Source organism: Ursus arctos, unplaced genomic scaffold (assembly GCF_023065955.2).
Source record: "Ursus arctos isolate Adak ecotype North America unplaced genomic scaffold, UrsArc2.0 scaffold_11, whole genome shotgun sequence".
In the NCBI taxonomy this organism is placed as follows: domain Eukaryota; kingdom Metazoa; phylum Chordata; class Mammalia; order Carnivora; family Ursidae; genus Ursus; species Ursus arctos.
The window spans coordinates 1,842,644-1,864,162 of NW_026622775.1; the positions used below are offsets into that span (position 1 = coordinate 1,842,644).

Consider the following 21,519-nt stretch of genomic DNA (forward strand, 5'->3'; position numbering starts at 1 on the left):
CCATCACTATATTAAACACTATGTGTATAAAAAGAAAGAATCCCTGTTCTCAAAGGTTTCCAGTCTTACTGGGGAAACTTACACCTCATGCCAGGAGATCTTTTATAAAACAAAAATGCTCAAATCTGAAGTTATCACATAATTACCAGTGTAAGGCTGGCCACACTGGTTGACTCAATGATAAACGAGATCAGTGGCTCTCCACCGGAGGCAATTTTGCCCTCTAGAGACTATGTGGCAATGTCTGGAGACATTTCTGATTGTCAAAAATGGGGAGGTAATACTAGCCTCTAGTGGGAAGAGCCCAGGGATATTGAACAGGACAGTCCCCTATAACAGAATTATCCATACAAAATGTCAACAGTTCCAACTGAGGACCCTGCAGAAGACTGGTGGCAGGGGTGTCTTATCAGAATTCTTAGGAATCATGTATAGTTTTAAAAAGCACATTGTAAATTGTTTTATTTTTATTCACAAAAATTAATAATTTACTTTGAAATTTCATACAACGGAATAGCAGATTTGAGATGTTTACGGTTACAAGGGCAACCAGGAAGCATGTCTGGGGATTATCAAGTTTCATCAGAATGATACATGCTCTGTGATCTCACAAGCAACAGAAGGCGATTAGACAAACCACTGTCTTGCTATAATACCTTTAAAGACTGGAAAGGAAACTCTCAGGCAAACCAGAAACTTAGAATAAGATACTGAAGAACAAATGGTAAAATTCCTATGAACTTCTACAATTCAATTTATTCTAAATCACTTCAACAAATGTACGCAGAACACATAGTGTTAGACACCAAGTGAATAATACCTAATCCCTCAAGGAATTTCAACAACCTTAAAGATTTCTATATATGTGGTTCTAACTCTATTATCCAACTTCCAGGACTCTGCTCCCTCCCCTTCGTTCATTTACAACACAGTGCTCAAAGATGCTTTCTACTATTATGTATGCTTTCTACTATTATGTTCCTTACAGGTGACGTAAGGACTCTCCGCACAGCCAGACACAAAGAAAGGAGCGCTACACCAACAACTACCAACCTGTTCTTGAAGGTGATTAACACTCACTTCCTATTACTAATTGTTACCTCAGGTCTCATCAAAGGAATAAACTGCACTGGCTACAAGACGAAACCTATTTTCCCAGTTTCATTATAAAACTATCAATCTACCTTCCAAGGAAATTGTATGTCCAGCAGAGTCTGTCACTGAAAAATGAGTTGGGATTCTGAAACAATGTAGGTGTGCCTCAAAGGTTTTAGGCAGAATCAGACTAGGGTTATTACCAACTCTTCTAGCTGGTATGGAAAGATTTCAAAAGACAGGACTTTTAGTCATAAATATTATGAAGCTGAAATCTTTCTCCACCATTCCTAAAGGTGACATCAGGCAACTTACTTCACACAGTATTTTAGAACTTGGTTTCTCAACAGTGAAATGGAGATTATATCACTTATTCCTTGAAGTAAAGAGCAAAGGCTATGACACATACATGAACTAGAACACAAGAGGTCTTCCATACATACAATATTTTTTTCTCTCTGGGCTCTACATGTGTTTATCAGCTCGTACTTGTCAACTGCTAACTTCTCCGGGGTCTGGTACGAGCAGACTGTAACAGTGGTCCTACAACAAAAGTTCTACATTGATTCTGAATTTTAATGAGGTAAAACTTCGGCGGGATCCAATCAATACAAGAAAACCATGGAACGTAAAACTGCTTAAAGCCTGTTATCCCGTGTTTCTACTGTAGTGTAATGAACTATGACAAACCTAAAGGCTTAAAATAGTGTAAATTTATTATCTCACAGTTTCCATGGGTTAGAAGTCCAAGCACAACATGGCTAGATTCTCTGCTTACTACCTGACAAGGCCAAAATCAAGGTGTTGCACAGGCTGGGATCTGATCTGAAGGGTCTAAAAATAAATCCACTTAAATTCAGTTCCTTGTAGTTGTAGAACTGAGGTCCCCATTAACTTGCTGGATGTCAATTAGGGACTGCGATCCGCAACTAGAAGCCAAATGCGTTCCTTTTCATATGCCCCCTTCTCCATCTTCAAACCAGCAATGGCATATCAGTACTTCTCACACTTGGAACCTCTGAGTTCCTCTTCTGCCAATAGCAAGAGAAAGCTCCTTACTTTTAAGGGCTCATTTAATTACACCAGATCTGCACAGAAAATCCAGGATAATTCTACTTTAAAGTAAGCTAATATACTAAAAAATAATAACCAAGGCAGTGACATATTACCATATTCACAGATTCCAGGGATTAGGGCAGACACCTTCGAGAGGCCGTTCTAGAAACTCTGCCTCCCATATCCAGTTCTCCCAAAAGAAATTAAAAAAGAAAAGCTATATGCAGGAAAACCTTTAACTATATTAACTGTATAACAGAAAATAAACTGGAAAAAATGTCCAACAAAATAAAAATGTTTATATATTTACCCCAAGAAGAAGGAAACATAGAAAGATAAAAACTATACGATTTATTGGGATAGGACAATTGTGAGGGAAGGTTTATGCTTGATTTTATTTCTATAATATAATTACGATTTTCTTGAACAATAAATATTACTGAAAGAAAAAAAAAAGTCCTAAATGTTGAAGGAATTTGGGTCAAAGACAAAAACAAAACTGGGAAAAAATTTTAAAAAACCTGTTCCCAGGGAAGAAAAATCAAGGTAGATCCAATTAGAGAAGAGCTGGACAAAGGTACAAGCCTCAAGCCAAACAATACTGAAGAATTAGAGAGAAGGAGCTTGAAAAGAAACCAAGAAGGCAGCAGAATTAGAGCACAACCAAGACAGTTATGATACAATCAAAGTCAAGTGAAGAGACTGTTCCAACAGTAGAAAATGCCACGGTGAGTTCAAGTTAGACAAAGCCAGGAAACAAGCATGTGAGATCTGGCTAAGAGAAAGTTAGCAGGGACATCTGTGAGAGTAGTTTCACGGAAACACTGGGGGCATGGAAACAATTTTGAAATAGGTTGAAGATTAAGTGGAAAAGTGGGAGATGCAGATGAGTGTTGAAAACTCTTTTTATGAGTCTTCATGTGAAGGGAAAGAAGGCACAGGGGAGGAGGCCAATAAAGAAAGAAGCTGTGAATAGAGAAGAGGGAAGGGATGACACAATACAGTCACTCATGAGGCAGGAAGAGACAGGACCCACAGCACATGTGGAAACCCAGGTCTTACATAAGACAGTTCTCACACTAAGACAAGAAAGGGAAGAAATAACGTTTGCAAACCCAGGTAGTTTGGTAGTCCAAAAAGAAAAGATGAGGCAACTCTTATCTGCGGGTTCCTATGGGTTCTACAAAATTTAAAGACAAAATGTTCTGCTGTTAAGTGAGAACAAAGTGTAAGGAGTTGAATGTCTGCAGGGAACAACAAATATTAGCAATAAATGCAACAGAAAATAGAAAAGTGGATCAAAAACACAAAGAATTCTGTAAGTAGCAGCACCCTATGAAATCACAGGTTTTGTTCTTCCCCAGTAGGTCTTGGCAACCTGGAAGCAGACACAAAGACAAGAGTACAAGTTGGCTTTACTCAGTATTGAATTTCTTGTCTGGATAATGGGCAAGGAAGCTGAAGACAGGACTCAGCAAACTTTTTCTGTAAGAAGTCAGACAGTGGTTACTTTAGACTTTGTGGATGGTACGGTCTCTGCTGCCACTCCTCAACTTCAGCACAAAAGCAGCCACAGACAATACACAAGTGAACAGGCATAACTGTGTTACTGATACAAACGGGTGGTGCACTATATTTCGCTTGCTGTGGGCTGCAGTTTACCAACCCCTAGCATAAGAGAAGGAAAGAGAGATACAAAAAGGCACTCGAATCAGAGGGAGCAATAGGCCAGACTCCGGGGGAGCTGAAGAACTGGAGCCTTTTGAAGAGAACTGGAATTTCATGGCATGAACAGACTTGAACACATATTAGAATGTCTAGAAAACAAACCTTTGAGCCTATTTCACAAACATCAATAGGATCATTATCTCCACAGCAGTCTGTACTCTTATCTTTTCGATGGGGATCTTCCCAAGTCTAAAAAAAAAAAAAAAGGGAGGGGGAGGCAGAAATGTAGGTTAATACCCGCCATAATGTATCTTAATCTTTCCACATGATCATGAAGTTTTATAGATAGTCATAATCCAAAAGGAAAATTCTCAGAAATTATACAGGCTCCACGCCAACATGCCAGTACAACCCTAAACATCATAATAATTGAGACAGATTTATAGTATTTCCTCCCTCTGGTCTCTCATTTTTCTGTATAATCATATCTGAAAGTGGGCAGTATTTCCAAACATACTCTTCTTCCGAGTTGAGTCAGCATGTAAATTCATGCTCTCATTTCAAGCTTTCAGTTCAGAGGTTTCCACTGTCTGCACCTCTTCCAGCCGCTGCCTGAACTGTCCCTTCAGTCATTCGTTGCTTCCTTCGACACGGTAACAGCGTCGGGCCTGGCTCTCTGCATTTGAAAATAAACTTCCTATTCTTTAAATGACTTCTACTAGAAGAAACCTAGTCTTCCCTTCATAAACTAAAGAACAAGACAGAATTGACACCAAATAAAAGAAAAATCTTTTTTTGTCTCATTTCATTCCATTTAAAAAAATCCTCTACTTTGGGGCGCCTGAGTGGCACAGCGGTTAAGCGTCTGCCTTCGGCTCAGGGCGTGATCCCGGCGTTATGGGATCGAGCCCCACATCAGGCTCTTCTGCTATGAGCCTGCTTCTTCCTCTCCCACTCCCCCTGCTTGTGTTCCCTCTCTCACTGGCTGTCTCTCTCTGTCAAATGAATAAATAAAATCTTAAAAAAAAAAAAAATCCTCTACTTTGCCATCAAATCTCAAGACCTTGATAAAAGCATGAAAAGATGTCAACTCTTAAGTTTACTGAAAAGATTATATCCTGCTGGTTACAAATTATACACATGAGCATTTCTATAAATGAAGAGCATAACAGAAATTTGTTATCAAATTTAAATATCCCTTAGGCACCATCCTTCCCAAAAAGCCTCATAATTACCTGATTCTAAATGGAACTGTAAAAGTTCCTTAAAATTATTTTCCTCAGATATACAAGATGCGCAGAGACCGCATCACTTCAAGACAGTTATCTAGAGACAATTTCAGATTATCCAAGCTTGGTTCCTCTAATTTTATATTGACAATTTTAAAACTATACTCTTACTTACAGCTAAACCCTAGATAAACTCCATTATTTTCCTTCTGGTCCAAATTATAATATATTTAGAAATAAACTGAACCTCACCTTGCAAAAAAATCAGCAAATCAACATTTCACTACCTCAAATACTAATATTAATAATAAAATATAATAAGAATAAACGTAATTGTTAACCTTACATACTGATTATAGGGGACACTTTCTAAGCGATACACACATACACACACATACGCATACCCCATGAAGAAGGTACCATTGTTGATCCCATTTTACAGACAAATAAACTGAAGCACACAGAATTTAAATCTGCCCAATGCTCACATTTTCTAAATGGCAGCAATGGAATGAGAACGCAAGGTATTAATCGTTATGCTATGATGCTCAAGGTTTGGTAATGACAGCAACTGAATGGCAATTACTTCCAGATATAACCTTATTCTACTTCATGGTTCTCTTCTTTTAAATACCTTCTTTACTCACAGAATCTCCTAAGTAGGCATCCATTCACACAGCAAATATTTACTGAGTACCTACTCTGGGCTGGAAGTTAGGAACAGAGATGAACAGAACATAGTCAATACCCTGAAGAATGTCAAGTTAATAAACGGTGCAGCATTTGTAACAAATGCTACAAAATTAATCTTGATGTGCTGAAGAAACCAAGATGGGACTGAGAAAGACTGAAATCAGAAAACCTAGAAGCAAACCCAGAAAATATCTGAGAGGTTCTTCCTTCCTGATATGAGAACTTCTTGAACTTCCTGTAACTTTACCCCCACCCTCAGAAGGGGACACATGTGACAAAGTCATTCTGACCTAAAGGAAGATGCCTGGACTCCAGTTCTACTACTGTCACAAACTACCCTGGCCAAAACATCCAGATCTCAGTTTCTTCACCTATTAAAAAAAACGGCCTACATAAGACAATTGCTAGGTATGTCCCAGCCCTGAGTTCTAGGACTGTTGGTCATTCATCATCCCCATGAATAGTACCGTGAATAGGAAGCTTACAAATTCATGAGATAACTTAGTCCATTTTCATCAGCATTAATTTTAAGAAATTCCTTCCTTGAACTGAGACAAAAACAGTCTTCATATAAGCTATACTTCATTTGGTTTTGGTGGGTGTTTCCCATTTATTAATTGGTCTGTATTCCTCTCAGAGCTCCACTTTCAATATTATCTATCCATTTATTCCTCCTGTCAAGGAAGTAAGTACGTAAGTGCAAAATTCTTAAGCTATACAATCTTGATACTTTTAAGGCAAGTTCTTCATAATTTCCCTTCTAGCAAAAACACCAGACTGGTTCTAGTTCCAGTCCTGCCTCTAATACTTTTATGCACAGGCCTCCACTGTGATTACAAAAGAGATTCACACTAAATGACTTCTAACTTAACTTGAAAATATAGTATAATTGTAAGCAAGCACCAGGAGAGGAAATCCGGACAAATTTAAAACTTAGATTACGCCCCCTTGTGGAGCTTTAGCTGTATAGCTAGGCAAAGAAACAACTAAAAAAGCTCAATATCCACAAGAGGAAATTCCGAATCCTAATATTTGCTTCACAAAAGTAAGAAAAAGATTACCATCCAAAATTTAGAAATAACTTCTACAACTAAATAAGAAAAAGGGCAACCCAATACAAAATGGGCCAAAGACAGGAACAGGTAATTCAAAGAGGAAACATGAATAACTTACATGCAAAGATACCTAGTGTGATCAGAAAAATAAAAATTAAAACTATAATGAGACCCTATGTCAAAAACCTAAAAATCTCATAATGTCAAATACAGCTAACCCTTGAACAACTCAGGGGTAAGGGATGCTGAACCCCTGTACAGTTGAAAATCTAAGTATAACTTTTGACTCCCCCAAAAACTTAAGTACTAACAGCCTGCTGTTGACAGGAAGCCTTATCAATTACGTAAACAGCACATATTTTGTACGTTACATGCGTTATATACTGTATTCTTAAAGCCACAGAAAAGAAAATGTTATCAAGAAAATCTTAAGGAAGAGAAAATACATTTACAGTACTGTATCATAAAAATTATATATAAGAAGATTCAAACCCATGCAGTTCAAACTCATGTTCAAGGGTCAACTGTACTGGTAAGGATGTAAGGCACCTGGAACACTATATACTGCTGGTAGGAGTGTATATTGTTACAATTTCTTTTGTAAGCAATTTGGAAATACCTAGCAGAGTAAAAAAAGTGTGTAGCTCACAATTAAGCAATCTGACTCATAGGTATATGCCTACCAGTACATACCTATACATGCTACGTGTATAGAAAAATTTTAGCATGGACCCAAGGAAAAGCATTAAAAAAAAGGGAAATTATCAACAGAAATATAAATAATGTTAATCTCATACAAAGAATAGATAAAGCTATGAAAATAAATAAATCAAAATACACAGATCACTGATCTAGCCTGTAACAAATCTTTCTCATCCTGGGCAGGTGTTTGAGATCATTACCTTATAATCTACAAATATTAATCAATATATTTGTAATCACCATGCTCTGGTCCTTAGGTCAAAAAATCATTGAACTGTACAGAGCTGTACATACAGGTGCTTCTCGAGAACTACCTCCTGATTAATCAGAATTCCTATAACCCAGTCAAAGGAAGTAGGATCCACCTAGCCACTACCTGTACTTTAACAGATTCAATTTGGAGCAAAAGCCACTGCCAGTTGTCTCACTATTAGCAGCTAGTATCAGTGGCAACAGTGTCATCATTGAGAAAATATTACTGAGAACTCACTTCGGGGCTAAACACTTTGCTTTGATTATCTCATTCAATATTGAAAATAACCTTGTGGGTAAGTGGTATGATAATATAGATGTACAAACAGGCCTAGAGAAATTTAGTCACTGGTCCCAGGTTATAAAGCTAATAAGTGGTACTAAATGCTACTTGGGGTCAATGAACCAAATTTATAATGAAGTTCAAAATAAAAATACATCAGTATTACATTAAGACTGAAGAAATCTTGGGGGCGGCAGAGGGTTGGCAAAATGGGTGAAGGGGAGTGGGAAGGACAGGCTTCCAGTTATGCAATGAGTAAGCCACAGGGATAAAAGTACAGCACAGGAAATACAGTCAATGGTACTGTAATAGTGCTGTATGGTGACAGACGGTAGCTACACTTGGGGTGAGTGTAGCATAAACTACAGAGTTGTCCAATCACTATGTCGTACAGCGGCAAGTAATGTAACATTGTGTGTCAATATACTTCAATTAAAAAAAAAATGCTGCACTACTAAAAAAATTGAAGATTACAGAAATCTTAAATTTCGTGATCCTAGTCCTTTAACATTATCCAGTCCATTAACATTAATGGGTCTTCTAAATATTCACTCAGAAGATGTAACACTGAGTAATCTGTTATATATGGAAATACAACTGCAGGAAAGCAAACAAAGAAAAATTTTGCTCAGGCCAAACCCAAATTTTGGGGAAGGTATTACTGCTAGTGAGGGAGAAGTTATTAAGGTTCAACGGTCTAGACAGCTAAAGGTCTGAAATAATGACAGCACACTGACGAATCACGAGCCGAGGAAGAGAGACTGCTACTTAAGCAATACTCTGCTGCTTAATGTTCTTCCAAACACGGCTGACTTGGTAACTGCTCTGAACAAATTTCCTTCTGTTACAGGGAAAATCATAAGAAAACAGCAAAATCTAAACCCACACACACGTATGAAACAAATGTAATACACACAATGCATTCATTATTCATTCCCCAGGCATTTATTAATCACCTATGCCATGCCAGGTACTAAGCTAGGCAGTTAGCTGGAAGATGTCAATGAACAATAAAGACAGAATCCCTGTCCTCCTGGAGTCTGCATTCTACCTGGAAGAAATTAACAATAAACATAATAAATAACTAAATTATAGAACATGTTAGAAGCTGTTCTATAGAAGGTTCTATAGAAAAGGGAAAAAAGTAAAGTAGGGAAGCAGGAGGCAAGGTTAAAATTCAAAAGGATTTTCCGTCAGACATCATGAAAGTGATTTATGACCAAACATTTAAGGAGGTAAGCCATGTGCATTCCTTGCAAAAACTGTCCCAAGCTGGAGGACACGATAAAGATGAAGACCGGTGGCATGAGTGTGCCTGGAGAACAAGAGGAATCGTGAGAAGGCCAGTGCGGGAGTGAGGGAGCAAAACGAGGATGAGAAGCTGAAGATGAAAAAATATATATAAATGGGACCAGGAGCTGGCTATCATCTTAACAGATTCATTCTGTCTTGATACTGACAATGAAGTGAAAAGATATTAGGTACAATTATCCTTTCCCTTAAACAACTGGCCTAACTTCAATTTTTCTTTTTTTTTTTTCTTTTTTTTTAAAGATTTTATTTATTTATTTGACAGGATAGAGACAGCCAGCGAGAGAGGGAACACAAGCAGGGGGAGTGGGAGAGGAAGAAGCAGGCTCATAGCGGAAGAGCCTGACGTGGGGCTCGATCCCATAACACCGGGATCACGCCCTGAGCCGAAGGCAGACGCTTAACCGCTGTGCCACCCAGGCGCCCCCTAACTTCAATTTTTCTTAAACAGTAATCAGTTCACTTATTGTTTGGTAAATAACTTCTATGCAATCTAGTGTATTCTTTTGCTAAAGACTAACACACACACTTCTGGATACAGGTTTAAAAACATGGTAAAGATCTCTGGTTAAAAATGGCAGAGAGACTACGGTCGGTCCATTTTCTCCTCCTCCCGTCCATTCTAGCCACACTAGTCTTCTTTCTGTTACTCAAACGCACTAGGCCTACTTCCACCTCGGGACCTTTACACTTCCCGTTTCTTGCTGGACTCCCCGAGACGTGCATGTTACTTGTCCCCTCACTTCCTGGAGGTCTTCACTCAAATAACCCCTTCTCACGGAGGCCTTCTCCTTATCAAAACTGCAACATTCCCAATATATCCTAGTCCCATTCCCTGCTTTATTGTTCTCCAACACACCACCATTTGACACACTATACATTTTATTACTCTTTTTTTTGTTGGTCACTCTGTCCAGAATAAGAGACCTGGAAGGATTTTTGTCATTCTTATCATGACTTTACCTCCAGTACTTACAACATGGCCTGGCAAACATCAGACACTGATATAGTATGTACCAAAGGAACAGCTCTGTGAAGCCTTGGTATAGAAACAAGGGAAATTAGAAACACTAAAGAAGTCACTGTGGTGGAATGGAAGCGAGGAAAGACAAATGCTGTAAAAGGAGGCTGGAGCAGGAAGCAGAGGCCAGATTAGGCAGGGTTAAGGGGCCATGCTAAGAATATTATATTTTGGGGCACCTGGGTGGCTCAGTCAGTTAAGCATCTGCCTTCAGCTCAGGTCATGATCCCAGGGTCCTGGGATCAAGCTACACATTAGTCTCCCTGCTCAGCAGGAGGCTGTTTCTCCCTCTCCCCAACCCCCCGCTTGTACTCTCTCTCTCAAATAAATAAATAAAAATCTTAAAAAAAAAAAAAGAATATTGTATTTTATCCTTTTGGCAGTAGGAAACCACTAAAAAGGTTCTCATATGAGCAAAACATTAGTAGATTTAAGTTTTTAAAATGCTATTTGGATGCTAGATGGAGTATTAAACTTCGGTAGGCAATAGTTCAGGATGCATTAAGAGACTGCTAGAGTCTACAGTAAAGCTACCGTAGCTAACAGACTACATAAAAGTAGGTCGGGGCATCCTGAAAATTCAAACACACTCAGAGGAGTACAAAAATTTGTCAGGACTTTAGACAGAAAAACTACAAAAGCTCAGAATTAGTAGATGAATTAGTAGCACTTATTATGTTCCAAGGTAACCAGTGGTTTAGTTGTTCATCACCCCCGTAAACTCCTTTACAGGGAAGACCATATAATAGAAGTACCAGTAGCTATAATAATGGGATCACTATCCTCTTGGCACTCTTCTAAGGTCACTGCGCAGCAATTCATTTAACTGCAACATGACCATACGCACTAGGTACTTTATCACCTCTATTTAAAAGATGAAGAAAGTGAGGCACAGAAGGACAAAGTAACTTACCCAAGGTCACATTACTAGTAAGTGCAATCTGCTCCAAAACCCCCATTCTCAGTCACTTACTGTGCTGCCTTGATCTTATGTGTGTATATCATTTTTCTTTGTATACCCAATACCCATACGCTGCCTGGCACAAAAACCTTTAATGAATGTTTCATGAAATAAACAGATATATGAACTTTAGTTTATATCCTGCCTACTCTACTTTATACGTCTCTATTTTTGTCTTTCTCCAATCCAACTGCTTCTTTGGCCTCCCCCTCATCCATACATCCTCTCCAACAAACAGTATCCCCCAAGCTTAAAAAAATTTTTGTTTACCCTTTTACTGCTAGGTCAAACAGAATGTCTAGTTAGGCACCTGGGGAGTCAGAACACCCGCCTTCATTATTTCAACAGACATTCTCATTCTTAGTACATCATTTTAGAAGTGCTTGTTTTAACCAAGAATGTATCTATGTGGGTGGTCTAAACGCATCAAAGGCAGGCTGACCCCTTAGAAAACAGTTTTCTTTCTTCTTTTCCTGTAAATATTTATTCTACATGGGCAGCTGTTTTTTTGAGTGGGATAAAGCCAGACTCCTTTTTCTCAGTTATTTCCCCAAAAGCATTTTGGAATCTCATGCAAAATATTAAAATTAATAAATAAAATAAAATACAGAACTTAAATATCCAGATAGATGATCTAATATAGATGGCTTTTATAATCATAAAGACAGATGCTTCTCTATGTCTCTTAAACCTAGACTTTTGATTCTGCATACTCTGAGTTTTACTCACTAAATAATCTGGAAGGAGATACTATTTCCCAGATACCATGAGGAAATGTCTCATGTGAGAAGAAAACAAAAAGGGATAATATAGGATGCTATCATATATGAATGTATATAAAAGCATAACTTGTCACATTCAAAGAAATGACTGAAGACAAAGCAGGTAAAACATTTTTCACTGACTCTTAACAGCCAAGCCCAGAAAAAGAAATGTGTTCAAATGCCAAATGTAAGGGCTCTATACACCTAACTCCAAGAACATGAGTACAGACATACATATAGTTTGAAAAAAAATTTACTGATACAATAAAACTCCACATTAAAAAATTTTAAATTTACAAATCTCTCAAACTGACATGCCCTCAGAACCAATTTAAATTCAAGTAGTTCACAGGATTTACAAGGCAATTTTTTCAGAAGACAGAGAAGTTTTACCATTATAACAAAAATGTTACCTGTGGGAGGGCACCATAATTCCAGATATAACCCTTGTGAGGAAAGATATTCACCACATAGCGTAGCTTGCCATCCTTTATGTCTTGTTTAATGGGATTCAATGGCTCCTCTGTGGCAATCTAAGTAGATCATGGAAAAAGGGGAGAGGAGGATGAGAAACGATTAATTCTATATTCAAATTGTATATTTTAAATCTGTCTGCTATTATCAGGCTAAATATTTATATTTCAACTTACTGATCAAAGATACTTTAAAATAAATTAAGCTAACTCTTATTTCTACTTTACAGTTTTGTGTAAGAAAAATGTCTGAAAAGGAAACATCGGATTATATATTTAGGCACTCTATTATATATGCACTTGTTTCTAACACAAATAACAGAATGACTGAAATGGCAAAATGATAAGACTAACCTACTTGTTTTCTGATACTCATTTTGGATGTCCTACCATCAGTCTTATGATAATAAGGTTAACTTCAATATTTTCACCAACTAATTTCATTTCAGTTACCTTTCTATCAAATATACTCAAACTGCCTTGCAAAAAAAAAAATCTATAAAGAATAACTGAAGCCATTTTTGAATGAATAAACACTGCTTAAATTAGGTAGAATCTCACAGATTCCTGATTTTATACCTACCTGAGATAGAAAGTAGACAGAATGCTGAAATATTCTGAAGGAAGACCTAAAAAAGAATCTATTTTTTAACTCTTCCCTATTAAAATATTAACCTAAAACAATGCTACTAGGACCTGGTGAAATTACTGGCAATTCTCTAAATATAAATTCTGGAAAACACACATCTACATAACAATCCTTAATTAAAATACTTGAGGGGTGTCTGCGCGGCTCAGTCAGTTAAGTGCCCAACTCTTGATTTCGGCTCAGTATCCTGAGACTAAGCCCCGCACGGAGTCTGCTTGAGATTCTCTCCTCTCTCTCTCTGCCCCTCATTCCGCTTGCGTGTGCTCTCTTGCGCCCATGTACATGTGTGCGCCCACATTCTCCCTCAAATAAATACATAACTGAGATCTTTTTAATAAAATAAAATATTTGAAATAATACTGGCCACCACATCCAAAGCTATAGGACAAGACTTAAGTAACTAAGGAAATTAAGTGCCATAAATTAAATCTTACCTAACTGAAGATGGAACAATAAAATTCTGAAGGGCAAAAGGGAAGTTCTTTTGTCTCAAGGAAAAGATAAAAAAAGGGAAAGAAAAGGTAACCAGGCGAATAGGAAATGCCCTTAAAATAGCACTTATAAATCAAGAGTTGGCCAGGAAAATGCTTTCATTTCTGGTAGAGTAAAATCAAAAGGACAGTTTAGTCCTTAGAAACTAAACTTGCCATCAGTCCCAAATAAATATGTTTCAATTGTATCTATGAACACAATACATCTCAGAATCTGTTTAGATAAACCTTGAAAATGTTTGTTATTTCAAAGACAGAAAAGTCAAAGAAAATTAAATAAATATGTGTATAAAAAACCAGAGAGACAAAAATGGAAAACACACTCTTTAAAGTGTAAATTCAGTTTTGAATAATATTTTGCTATTTGAAAATTAGATTCAAAGTTCACAAAAATGTTTTCAATTGTTTTTATCATAAAGAAGTTTGTCAACCATCCCAAATTCAAACTATTGTCAAACAACTTGAAACAAAGTTTTTACATCATTAATTATAATTTCCACTTGATAGTGAAAGAATATACCCATACCTCCATTTTAGCATTTGTCCACCGAGGTACTTCTACAACCATATGAAACAAATTCTGCAGTTTAAAAAAAAAAAAAAAAAAAAGATAATTTTTAAAATTTTACCTATCTTTTATCACTTATCTCGTGTGCAAGAATGCTATAGTTTCTTTCCCTATAAAAATGTGTGGAGACTACACCATACATCTGCATATGCCTTAAGTTTCTTCTGAAAAATTAGAGAAGTTGTCTAAAACACAGCAGGACTTAAGCCATCACGTCACACGAACACTACTACTACACTACTAACACTACAGTGTTAGAAGTTACTGTATTTCTGGTTGCTGTATTTCACCTTCGCGGTGCAGGGACAGAACTAGAATGGAGTCAGGAAACTTGTTTCAATTTTTTATTTTCCAACTAAAATAGAAGTGAGACACAGGGTCCATCATGTAAGCTAAAGTCTCACTTTTCCATCTATAAAGTGTAATAACCTCTGTCCTACTCACCACACAAGGTTGTGATAAAGATCAATTATATAATTTAAATGAAAATACACAAAAAATTATGAAGTAAAATATTTTGAAAGTCACAAAGCATTATTTGAAGACAAGTTATAACGATCATAATGTAAAATTAAGGCTACTGGCATAGGTTAAGTATCAAGTTTAAAAACAGTTAGACTGATGCCTTTCTACACTTAGCTTGCTTACCTAAGATTTCTGATTCCCTAAAGTTACAAAGGACCACTGCTTCTTTTAATCATTTTTGAACTTTGCAGAGTGTTTAAAGCAAAAGAGACTCTAGGTCAATGGTGAGTAAAAATGAGTGCCTACAGGACTTTGGAACATAAGTCTATAATTTCCTACAGTTTGGGCCTTACAAAGAGAAATCTCAAGGTTAAAGTTGACTTGCATGCCATTTCGGTATCAGTGACTAACAACCTACCATAGGAAAGCAACAGTGCGACACCAAGTGTGGCCAAGAACCAGAGCTAATCTGCAAGCTGATTGTTACTGGTTCACTTACAACATTTATAGCAATTTGATGGAGTCATTTTTAGGTCTGTTGAACTTTAAATTACACTTTCCTAATAATTCATTTTTACTGTATTTTTTTAAAGTAGCAATTCACAACAGAGCAGAAATAAACCAAAAAACTAATCCTTTAGCACAGATCATTTGAGAAAGCAGTGATTAAAAATACTTATTCTCAATTGTGACACGTGTCAAAATCACCAGAAAAGCTTTGATCAATTAAGGAAAAAAAAAGATTTCCTAGAACGCACCTCCCACATATTTGAATTCAATAGTTTCGGTATGGAGCCAGGGCACTGCTTATTTTTAAAAGCTCTGCAAGCAATTTTAATACGCAGCCAGAGTTGCAAACCTGTGGCTTACAGCACTGCTAACCAGTATCTGGGGGCTTAGTGATCCATGTATGCTATTAATTCAAAGAATGCCATTTACACAATTAAATACAAATATAAAGTGAGCCACAAAAGTAATGACGGTTAAGTTTTTCTAGTTAAGACTGACGTTTACCAATGACAGAAATGCGCATCCATGATGAGATAAAGAACAAAGCCAAGCATGAATTCCCAACAACTGCTCCATAGAAGTATGTCTCATACCTATCTTAGCAACCTTATACACAGCCTTGCTGTTATGTTTCATCTTCTATGCTCTTTTATGAGGTACCCCAGCACCTGTTTAAATATGTCTCAAATAGCTGTTAAAAAGAAAAACCTAAGTAAATGGCAGATGTTCACATAATTTATTCATCCCTGAAAGCCTGGCTATAAGAGAACAAATGCATACAGATGAATCCTCAGAGGTGACAGAGAAGACCAAGCTAGTCACAACTGTTTTACACGATGACACCTACCAAAACCACTCACACAGACTTGAAATAGGCCAAAAGAACAAAAGATAAGGTTTGAATTTTAAGCCTGCAAACCATCTCTCCTTCATCACTTGTTCCTGATCTCTGAAGAGCAAATCTCCAGCCTGCTTTTCTTCTCTCCAGCTAAAACGCATATTACCTGTAATTTTTTAAAGCCAATGTTAGTCTGGTTATCCTAAGACTACTGTTAATTATAAACCAGTAATGGTCTGTTGAAATTTACGGGAAAATCAGAAAGATTCGAGGGGACACATTTCAAGTGAGAAAGCCGGATACGAGCAAGAACCATTTACCTCCTCCTTTAGGTGTTCTCTCTCTCTCCATTTTTCCCTTCTATTTTTATTGCAAAAGACAAAAAGAAAAACTCTTAAGATATGAAAAAAGTCAGTAAATTTGATATACTTTGGGAAAACATGGGAGGAAATCAACCTTCTTTCCTCTAACTCTTAAAAGATCAAATAAACTTTGGATTTGATACTATTAGCAAAGGCAACAAAAGCAAAAATAAACAAGTGAGAACATCAGACTAAAATCCTTCTGCACAGCAAAGGAAACAATTAACATAAAAAGGTAACCTATAAATGGGAAAAAATATTTGTAAGTCATATATCTGATAAGGATTAATATCCAAAACACAAAGAACTCATGCAACTCAATAGAAGAAAAAATCTGATTAAGAAATAGGCAGAGGTGGCCCCTGGGTGGCTCAGTCAGTTAAGGGACTGACTTGGTTTCTGCTGAGGTCATGATCTCAGGGTCCTGAGACAGCCCAGTGAGCGGGCTCCACGCTCAGCAGGGAGTCTGCTTGCAACTCTCCCTCTGCCCCTCCCACCACGTGAGCTCATGCATACATGCTCTCTCTCTCAAATAAATAATCTTTAAAAAAAATGGGTAGAAGAATTGGACAGTTTTCCAAGAGACACACAGTCAAAAGATACATGAAAAGGTGCTCAACACCACAAATCAGAGAAATGCAAATCAAAACCACAATGAGATATCACCTCACATCTGCTGGAATAGCTGTCATCATCAAAAGACATGAAATACAAGTGTTGGTGAGAATGTGAAAAAAAGGGAAAAAGGGAATGCTTGTGCATAGTTGGTGGGAATGTAAACTGCTACAGTCACTACAGAAAACAATATGACAGTTTTTCAAAAAAATAAAAACAAAGCTATCATATGATCCAGCAATCCCACTTCTGGATATTTATCCAAAGTAAATGAGGGGCGCCTGGGTGGCTCAGTAGGTTAAGTATCTGCCTTCAGCTCAGGTCATGATCCCAGGGTCCTGGGATTGAGCTCAACATGGGGCTCCCTGCTCAGTGGGGAGTCTGCTTCTCCCTCTCCCTCTGCCTGCTACTCCCCCTGCTTTTGCTCTCTCTCTACTCTCTCTGACAAATAAATAAAATAAAATAAAATAAAATAAAATAAAATAAAATAAAATAAAAAAAACAATGAATATCTGCACTCTCATGCTCATTGCAGCATTATTCGCAATTGCCAAGATACAGAAACAATCTAAACGTCCATCAATGGATGAAAAGATAAAGATACAATGGAATATTATTCAGCCATGAGAAAGGAGGAAACCTGCCATTTGTGACAACATGGGTGGACTGTTAGGGCATTATTCTCATTGAAATAAGCCAAAAAGAGAAAGACAAATACTGCACTGTACCACTTATATCTGGAATTCTAGGAAGGAAGGAAGGAAGGAAGGAAGGAAGGAAGGAAGGGAGAGGGAGGGGCCAAACTCATAGAAACAGAGAGTAGAAAAGTTGTTGCCAAGGGCTTGGGGTTAGAAAAAATGGGAGAGAATTATAAATAAATAAACACACAAACTACAGACTCAATCAGGCAGTCTCTGACATATGAACCATGTTCTAAGAATTAAAATTTTAAGTTGGCTCTATGGACTCAGAATACATTTTTCCCGCTGGGAAAAAAAAAAACCAAAGAACTATTTCCAGGTTAATACACAAAGTCTCCAGGAACCTATAAAGCCTCGAAGCCCTCAGTACCTATTCACCCCCATCGAGGGCAGCGGTTCTCAAACTTCAATGTGTATAGAATGCCCTGAAACACTTGTTAAATATGTGGACTAACCAGTCCCCATCAAGCAGTAAGCCCTGGCATCTGAAATTTTAACAAGTGTTCTACGTTATTCCAACATAGATGGTTTAAAGACTATTTTAACAGACACCGATTTAAGAAAATACAATATGGATGGCAGGCAAAGGTGGCAGGGATTAAACGGTGCTCACAGCTATTTTTGGAGGTAGATTCAAAGGCTGGGGTCATAAGCTTCAGTTGGAGTAGAGAAAAAATGGAAATAAGGTTGAAGGGAAAAGAAGGCTGAGGAAGGTGGCAGGAAAAACTGTCTGGCATCAGCAAGATAAAAAGGCATCAACAGCATGAGATGGGATGACAGGCATCAATCAAATGTTCTGGTCCTAAGTCAAGGACTATTAAAGGTTTGACAGTCACATATTTAAAAGATATATTTAGAACACATTTATTTTAGCGTATAGTTGGTTTAACTTTTTTTTCTCCTCTATCCCCAAAAGACTTGTTTCTGAATTCTAAAACAGCCTCTCAAACCACCTTTTCCCTTAGAATAAAAAAATGATAAACTGACCAATTTTCATAAAGTACCTTTACTTTAGACTATCTACCATGATAAATAACTCACTACTAAAATCTGGGTTCATTTCCTGATTCTCTCTGGTTCTTCACGTATAAAACGAAATGGTAAGGAGGTTCCTAGAATAGTCAGACTCATAAACAGAAAGTAGAATAGTAGTTAGCAGGGGCTGGGCGGAGCAGGGCATGGAGAGTTAGTGTTTACTGGGTGGAGTTTCAGTTTGGGAAGATGAAGAAGTTCTGGCGATGAATGGTGGTGATGGCTGCACATGTGAAAGTACTTAATTACACTGAATTGTACACTTTAAAAATCGCGCAATAAATGGTTAATTTTATGTATATTTTATCACAAGAAAAAAAAGTGAAACAGTAAGATCATCCCTAGCTGCCTAAAACAGATACTAGAAGAAAAAAACCATCAGAACGCACACAAAAATCTTGTAGGGGGGGAAAGCTTTAGAAGCACTTTACAAACACAAACTATCATCAAGGTCTTTAATGGACAACAGAAGTGACTCACAAAAATAAAAACCTTTAGAGATATACCTCATATTCATCATTTCGTGCTCTCTTTGTAGGAATGCCATTTTCCTATAAAAGAAAAGATGGTATTTATAATTGTAATATTTCAGCAAAGAACACAGCTGCATCGCAAAGCAATGAAAGTAAGCCTGCTACGGAAACACCCACTGCGGAGGCTGTCCGGAAACCTGAGGCCACAGAGCACCTACCAAACGCCCGTGCCTTTGCTCTCAGCATTTGCACCCCCAGTGCATGAGCATTAAACTGTTTCATAAAATAAATTATCAGAAAAGCTAAATCTCTTTCAAGTATGTTTTCCTAGTTTTTACAAAATGAACAAAGGCTCTGTTCGGTCTTTAAGGAAAGACTGTCAGTTTCCAGTGATTACACTTAAAACAGTCATTTCATTATTGAAATGAAACTCTCGGGAGCGTGACTAACAAGCCATGAAAGCACTCACTGCACCTCCTGCCTGTACATTCCACCAAGGTGTGATTACTCTGCCTCCATCAAGCACCTTCAAATTCAAACAGAGTATGTGATCGGTCGGGAAGAAAAATTACGCCATTCACAAATGCTCACACTTATATGTAACTTTTACACACCAAAAAAACCACTAATGAAGGAAACAAAACAGAAAAATGATTATTCCAAGTAGGCCTTGAAACATTTTTCTGTTCCTAAAATACCACATCCCAAAGTATAAGGTGCAACCGTTATGGCTGAGGATGGGGGAAACCTATCCACACAACCACTGTGTGTGCCAATCTCCACATGCCCAGAATTCACTGGCTTAGCCTGTTATATTTTGCCTTGCCCCAGTCTCAACTTTGCCTAAGCCCAGTCTCACATTCCCCAAACCACATTCTCCTTAGGCAGAATATCATTCCCACTGGGATGTGTCTAGTCCACTTTGTTCCAGCTCCACCCCTACTTACTCCATGATTCCCCAAAATATTAATATTATTATTTTGCTAAGTAAACAGTTTTGTCATGGTATACTCCCACATGAAGAAGCACCGACCAACCCCTCCTTTCATTACCCTATTTTAAGGTTTATAGCACTTAACATTATTGATTGACTTGTTTTCTGTCTGTCTGTCTCCTCCAGTCGAGCACAAACTAGATCTCGTACCTACCCTGCTCACCACTGCGACCCTAGTGCCTGGAATGCTGTCTAGCTCATAACGCTGCAATGATTGTTTACCGAAAGAAAAAATTAATAAATGAATAAATGAATGCATCCACTTTTGGCCAAAAGCAAGGAGAGGTGTTGGGAGACATGAGATATTTGGGTTGGACGGTTCTTTGGCAAAAACAAAACAAAACAAAACACATGCGTGCGTGGGCACGCGCGCACACACACACAGTAAAAAGGTAGGTCTTTCTGCCCTATCTTTGGCTTTCTTCTGTCTCCAGGTTATATGACCTCCTGTCCTGTAGCTGAATACTACTTAGAAGTAAGAGCTGGAAGGATTACACAACAGCAATTAAGAATGCAACCTCTGGAGTTAGAGCACCTAAATTCATATCCCACCTCCTCCAACAGACAGATTTGTGATCATGGGCGAAGCACTGAACCTCATTAACAAAATAAGGGTAATAACAGTAGCCCTAGCCGTACCCAGATAATGCAAGTCAAGCTCTGAGGACAGTGTCTGGATAAGCGCTATGGGCATTCAATAAACCTTCACTGTTATTCTCCCTGGTGCCATCATATTGACAGTCCAGTCCTCTGAAGGGCTGGGAGGCAGCACAAATCCCACATCAGTGGTCCATAATCTTCGTCCTGGAAGGATCCTACTCTCATACTAATTCTAATTCATGAAGGAGGCTTACAACTCTGTTGTCCTTCTTGACTTCTAACTGCATTCTTTCCTTTCGAGATGCTTCCAAAAAAACATTTTGTTATATTAGAAGTATGTATTTTCACCCCCAAAGCAAGTTAAAACAATACCTCTGTTGAGTCCACCTTCAGAGGAATATCATGAAAGGGGGAAATGTAGTGACCAGCTACATTCTCTGCAAAGGGAAAAAACAAAAACAAAAATAAAAATACAGAATTAAAGCAATTGACTATCCTGTCCTCTTCAGAACAATTATACCCTTATCCACTTTTAAACTTTTTAAAAAAGTGTTTAAAGATTTTTCAAATTAACCTTTTTAACTCCAAATTTAAAGTTTAATTCAACTTTTAAAATTTGCCCCAATATGATGACCAAAGAGGATATATACCAAATAAA

At 37.6% G+C, this 21,519-nt stretch overlaps 1 protein-coding gene across 4 annotated transcripts in view; it reads right to left on the reverse strand.

Annotated features, from left to right (window-relative positions):
- PPA2 (inorganic pyrophosphatase 2) overlaps window positions 1-21,519 on the reverse strand; it is an 80,646-nt gene that overhangs the window by 45,805 nt on the left and 13,322 nt on the right. For 3 of the 4 annotated variants that reach the window (XR_006409597.3, XM_044384222.3, XM_026499113.4), the window contains exons 2-6: window positions 21,234-21,298; window positions 19,301-19,345; window positions 14,230-14,283; window positions 12,504-12,623; window positions 3,982-4,068 (exon numbers count right to left, since the gene is read on the reverse strand). Coding sequence is in view for 3 of the 4 variants with exons in the window: in XM_044384222.3 (XP_044240157.2) it covers window positions 3,982-4,068; window positions 12,504-12,623; window positions 14,230-14,283; window positions 19,301-19,345; window positions 21,234-21,298 (371 nt within the window). In the remaining variant the exon portion in view is untranslated. The remainder of the gene's footprint in view (window positions 1-3,981; window positions 4,069-12,503; window positions 12,624-14,229; window positions 14,284-19,300; window positions 19,346-21,233; window positions 21,299-21,519) is intronic. The other variant, XM_026499114.4, reaches the window with a different exon arrangement.